The sequence below is a fragment of the Mandrillus leucophaeus genome, unplaced genomic scaffold (genome assembly GCF_000951045.1).
Source record: "Mandrillus leucophaeus isolate KB7577 unplaced genomic scaffold, Mleu.le_1.0 Scaffold80, whole genome shotgun sequence".
Lineage (NCBI taxonomy): Eukaryota > Metazoa > Chordata > Mammalia > Primates > Cercopithecidae > Mandrillus > Mandrillus leucophaeus.
This window is the reverse complement of record NW_012108697.1, coordinates 1,341,364-1,346,301: the sequence shown is the minus strand read 5'-3', so window position 1 is coordinate 1,346,301 and position 4,938 is coordinate 1,341,364. Positions and strand designations below refer to the sequence as shown.

The window sequence follows — 4,938 nt, the reverse complement described above, 5'->3', positions numbered from 1 at the left end:
TGCAGGAGGGGATGCAGATGCAGGAGGGGTTGGGGCTGCAGATCCAGGAGGGGACGCGGGCACAGAAGGGGACGTGGGTACAGGAGGGGATGCGGGGGCAGGAGGGGATGTGGGGACAGGAGGGCATGGGTGTCCAGGTGTGTCCTGGGCTGGCACCGCCTCTGGGCTTCCTTAGTGTCCCCCCGGAATCTCAGCTTCAGAACCCATCAGACACCTTCCGTGTCCTAAGGGACTGGAAGCTGCCCTGAGCTTTGGCCTGCTGAACCAGGCAATAGGGTGAAAGTGCACAGCTACCTTCCTGCCTGGCCCAGTGCTGGATACACAGTGGGGATCATGCATATTGCCAAGCCATATTAACACAAAGTGGTAGAATTAGAGACCAGGACAGAGATGCCACACACACCCATCACAATCCTCTGGACTGAAGAGAACTTTGGATCATGAGAGGTGGGATCTCAAATGTGTTAAGCAGCCCCAGTCCTGGGAAGGAGAGCAGCTGTGGTTCTCCCAGTCCTCCCCTAGCCACAGGGAGCATGCTTCACTGCAGAGTAGACATCCAGCAATAACCCAGCCACATCTCTTAAACAGTGACTCATAGGGACCGGGCTCCCAGGCCAAACATCATGCCCCCTGAGGCCACTGCCTGGCACCTTGGCTGGAGAAGCAGGAGAATGCAAAGATACAGCTCTGTCTACTGCCTTCCTAACGCCCCCCACCCCCCCGGCACCCTGCCAGCCTTAGAACACAAGAAAACTCAGCTGGGACTCAGGAAGGGAACCCAGAGATGGGACAATGGCCTTCAGGCCCCAGGAAGGATGACCTCCAATGTGGGACCAGCTTGGGGATCAAGATACCAGGCCCACCCCAAGATATTTCCCAGGAAAGGCTTGTCACTCCTCCTAGCCTCAGTTTCCCCAAGTATGAGCGAAGGCTGTAGAGATGACCTCTGTCCCGCACCCATACCCTCTGCACCAGTACAGGGTTCTCATTGTCCCCTTCATGGTCTCGGCTGTTCCCATCTCAGAGTCACTGCTCCTGTCCACAGGTACCATTCCGCTCCTACATGCCCCTCAAGGCTCAGGTTCACAAAGCTATCTCTGACCACAGGGCAAGAAAAGTTCTCTCTGTCCCTGAGTCCCGATAGCTACGAAGATGGCACAGTGCATGCTTATGGGTATAAAATCATCACCTCCCTCAGGCAGGCTGTGAGCTCTCAGTACTGTGCCTGCCATCCTTCTGCTTGGTCCCCTTTTAACACGGTCCCTGCCATACCCTGTAAATATAGATCAAATGAACATCATTTTTAAAAGAATTCTAGGAGGACACCAATCAGTTACCCTTCACTTCCACAAAGGCCCCAACAATGCAGCAAGCGAGAGTTGGATCAGGCATAAAGAACTACCTGCAGTAACAACAGATGGGAACCTGACGGCTGCAGGCTATCCATCCCTAGAGATGTTTACGAAAGACCTAAAACCCCCTGCCTTCACTGTCCGAGCTCGCCTTCCTGCAGGCTCCAGCCCAGGGAATGAGCCTCTGGTCCCGGAGGTAGCTACAATTCTTACTGGATGTCTCGAGGGACCTCTCCACAGGCTCCAGTGAGGTGGATTTCTTCCTGCCCAGATTCATTAGGTTGCTCAGTTTGAGGCCAGCAGAACATTTCTTCTTGACTGTCAAGATGAGACACAAAGCAATTGGTATTGCACGTGGTCCACCCGCGTGTCCATGAGAGATGGAAAAAATAGCAAACCCATTTCCACTCCATCCACCCATCCCTCCCCGCTACATATGCACACACATATGCACACACACACATCTCCCCAAACCAGGAGCTGCAGGCCAGAGTCAGGTGTCTTTAAAGTCACACATTCAAGAGGGGTACACAGACTTCTTATAGAATATACAACCACTTGAGAATCTTTACAGACTGTACTGGCTCAAAGAGATTTGAAATAGGGTTAGCAAACAAGAAGAGATGGAAGAACATTCTATCCCCAGCATTTCATGAAGCTTAACTTCAATTTGGCTGTGTCTCCCTTTTTCCTGGATCTATTAGCAGTATTTCCAAGTAGTTTATTAATGGGAGGCCATGGTAGAACCAGCTGCTAAAACCCATTAGGGTTGAGCCCAACAGCCCAGTCTCACAGCCTGGGACACCATTCCCCTCCCAATCACATGATGTTACCGTCTTTGGTTTCTGGGACCTCAGGGTGGCCGTCCACGGAGCTCCCATACTCTGAAGCTGACAGGTACTTCTCAGCTATATCTGGCTATGGACAAAAGAGACATGAATGGAGATCACTGGCTGGGAACAGTTACCTTGGAGACCACAATTTAAGGGAAAATACTAGATGGCTGTTCGTTGTATGCCAGAGGTTATATGCCTGAGCAAACCCCTGCCGGCCACCTAAACGGCAGAATCCAGGTCGCTGGTAGGACACTGGTCCAACTTCCAAATGGCTGTTCAACCTGATGTGACGGCGACCCTGTAGCCACTGGGCAGGGCAAGCAGGTTGTTCATGGGTGGCATTAGAGTGCGTCCCCGATGGCGTTGGCTGTCAAGCTAGCAACCACTCATACTGAGAGCGTGAAGAAGTCTTTTGAGAGCTGACTGTTCTAGCAACGCGAGCTGGTTCGTCTGCACAGGAGCAGACCATGTGATCTGAGTCCTGGCCGGAGCATTCTGCTGCCAGGCCGGTGCCCGAGTGACATGAGCCTCTCTGAGCCTCACTCTGCAGGTGTCACATGGGGGTGACATCCCTGTCTGCTCACAGGGCTGTTGGGGACTCAAGATGATCCCTAGAAAAGTGTAGCAGCTGCCGCTGTTAGAACGTGAAACCCTCAGAACGTTCCAATCAAGCTGCGTTCAGAGCATCACCGACTCCAGACCTCTAGAAAACAAGCTGACGGCCTCCCAAGCAACAGCACCGGCCTTAGGCAGGGTCCAGGGCCAGCAGTCCCTGGCCAGGGAAGCACTGCATGCCGAATCTTTAGGGACAGCTCTTGATTCTCACCCCAATGTGAAGAAAACCCAAATTCGTTCCAACTTTTGTTTTCTTGTCAGTGGCCAAGGAATACATGAGACGATGAAAAATGGCCCCTCCTGAGTCACTCTGGAATCTGGAGGGACTGTGGGCTATTTCTCCATGTGGTGACCTGTGCCTTCTGGAGAGTAAGTAGCCTCCTTTCTGCTCCAGCCTTCTGTTTGCCTCGTTTTCCCCCCTGCCGGGGTGGGGACCCCAAGAGCAGCCACAGTGACGTTCTGACTGTTCTGTGTGTGTCTACACTTCAGGACACCTACCTGCAGGTACTCAGGGACAGGAAATGTGACCCCACAGGTGACAATCCTCCTTTTGGCCAGAACCTAATTCAACTTCTTCAGCCTTGACCTTTAAGCCCAAAGCTCCCCCAAAGCACCATGCAAATGACCACTACAGCCCTTTCGTTGCAATCAGCCTTGAGACAGTACCCTAGACCCAGAGGCCCTACTGAGGAATGAGGGGGAAGGAAGTGCCTCATAAAATCAATCTCCCTATTTAAGAATGCAGGCCAAAGTGACTTTTGTTCCAATAAAGCTTCCCCTGTCCCCCCAGCACCCATAAGCAAGAAAGTATTTTAGGTCTGTATCCGTTTCCTCCATTTTCCTGCCAAGCTAGAATTGCTGCTCTTTTCCAAGCAGCGTATGTTTCTTTTCCTTTTTTTCTTTTTTTTTGAGATGGAGTCTCCCTCTGTCACCCAGGCTGGAGTACAGTGGCGCTATCTCGGCTCACTGCAACCTCCGCCTCCTGGGTTCGAGCGATTCTCCTGCCTCAGGCTCCCGAGTAGCTGGGATTACAGGCGCCCGCCACCATGCCTGGCTAATTTTTGTATTTTTAGTAGAGACAGGGTTTCACCACATTGGCCAGGCTGGTCTCGAATCCCTGACCTCAGGTGATCCACCTGCCTCAGCCTCCCAAAGTGCTAGGATTACAGGCGTGAGCCCACCGTGCCCGGCCTCAAGCATTGTATGTTTCTTATTAATTGGACTGAAATATAAAAACGAAGCTCCCAATTTTACACTTTTAATTTTTAGAGAAAACATGGAAGGAGATTCTCCCTCCAGGCAGGGCAGAGGCTTACTTTCTGGCAGTTAAGGCGCTGGGCATCCGGGGTGTACTGGTTTCCTTCAGATGCTCCTTCGGAAGGCAGGCCGCTCACTTCCTGGATGACCTGAGGCAGGAGGGAAGCCGTTAGCAGGGGCTGAGGTCCTCCGGCCAGCACTCACAGCCAGGCCGAAGCCAGGGGCCCTGCAGGGCAGGAGAGAACGGGTGGAGGTGAGAGAGAAGAAGAATTTCCGAGGAGGAGGGCCCCTACCCCAGCCCCAAGGCCTGCATGTGGCCCCGGACCCGGCTGGGCAGGGCTGCAGTGGGGAGGGCTCGTCCTTTAGGCTCCTTTCTGCAGGTCCCACATGTTCAGGGGCACGTGAAGGGGGGGCCTTGACAGCAAAGGCCAAAGATGACCAGAGCCACAGCCCAGGGCTCCATGAGCCCCTTTCCTGCCACCACTCCAGGCAGGACTACTGTTCTGTTGTAGATGTGACGAACAACTGCCTTGCTAGGCAGTCCCTCTGGCTTTCCAGAGGTCAGGCAACTCTGCGGAGTCTCCACGCTGCCTGAGGAGCAGGCCTGCAAACTGCCTTGTTCCAACGACCCACTGGCTCTCCCGCCTCGCCGGCCGCCACCCACCCCCCCGCCACCCTCCTCTGGGAAGGGGCCTCTTCACTGGCGTCATTGACCAGTGGAAGAGGAGGGTCTCTCTGTAAAGGCTGGACACAGAGAGGCTGTGCCTTCTGAAAGCGTTCTTGTCTTTGAAACCCCGAGCAGAGGCTATGGGGCAGGGGTCTCAGGAAGAGGGCGTGAGACTCTGGGGAGGGAGGCTGGGTCCAGGAAAGGGTGGGTG

At 53.9% G+C, this 4,938-nt stretch overlaps 1 protein-coding gene across 1 annotated transcript in view; it reads right to left on the bottom strand.

Annotated features, from left to right (window-relative positions):
- Positions 1–4,938, bottom strand: part of AFAP1L2 (actin filament associated protein 1-like 2) — a 56,386-nt gene that overhangs the window by 10,176 nt on the left and 41,272 nt on the right. The window contains exons 7-9 of the mRNA XM_011967497.1: positions 4,120–4,209; positions 2,186–2,270; positions 1,566–1,670 (exon numbers count right to left, since the gene is read on the bottom strand). Of these exons, the coding sequence (XP_011822887.1) occupies positions 1,566–1,670; positions 2,186–2,270; positions 4,120–4,209 (280 nt within the window). The remainder of the gene's footprint in view (positions 1–1,565; positions 1,671–2,185; positions 2,271–4,119; positions 4,210–4,938) is intronic.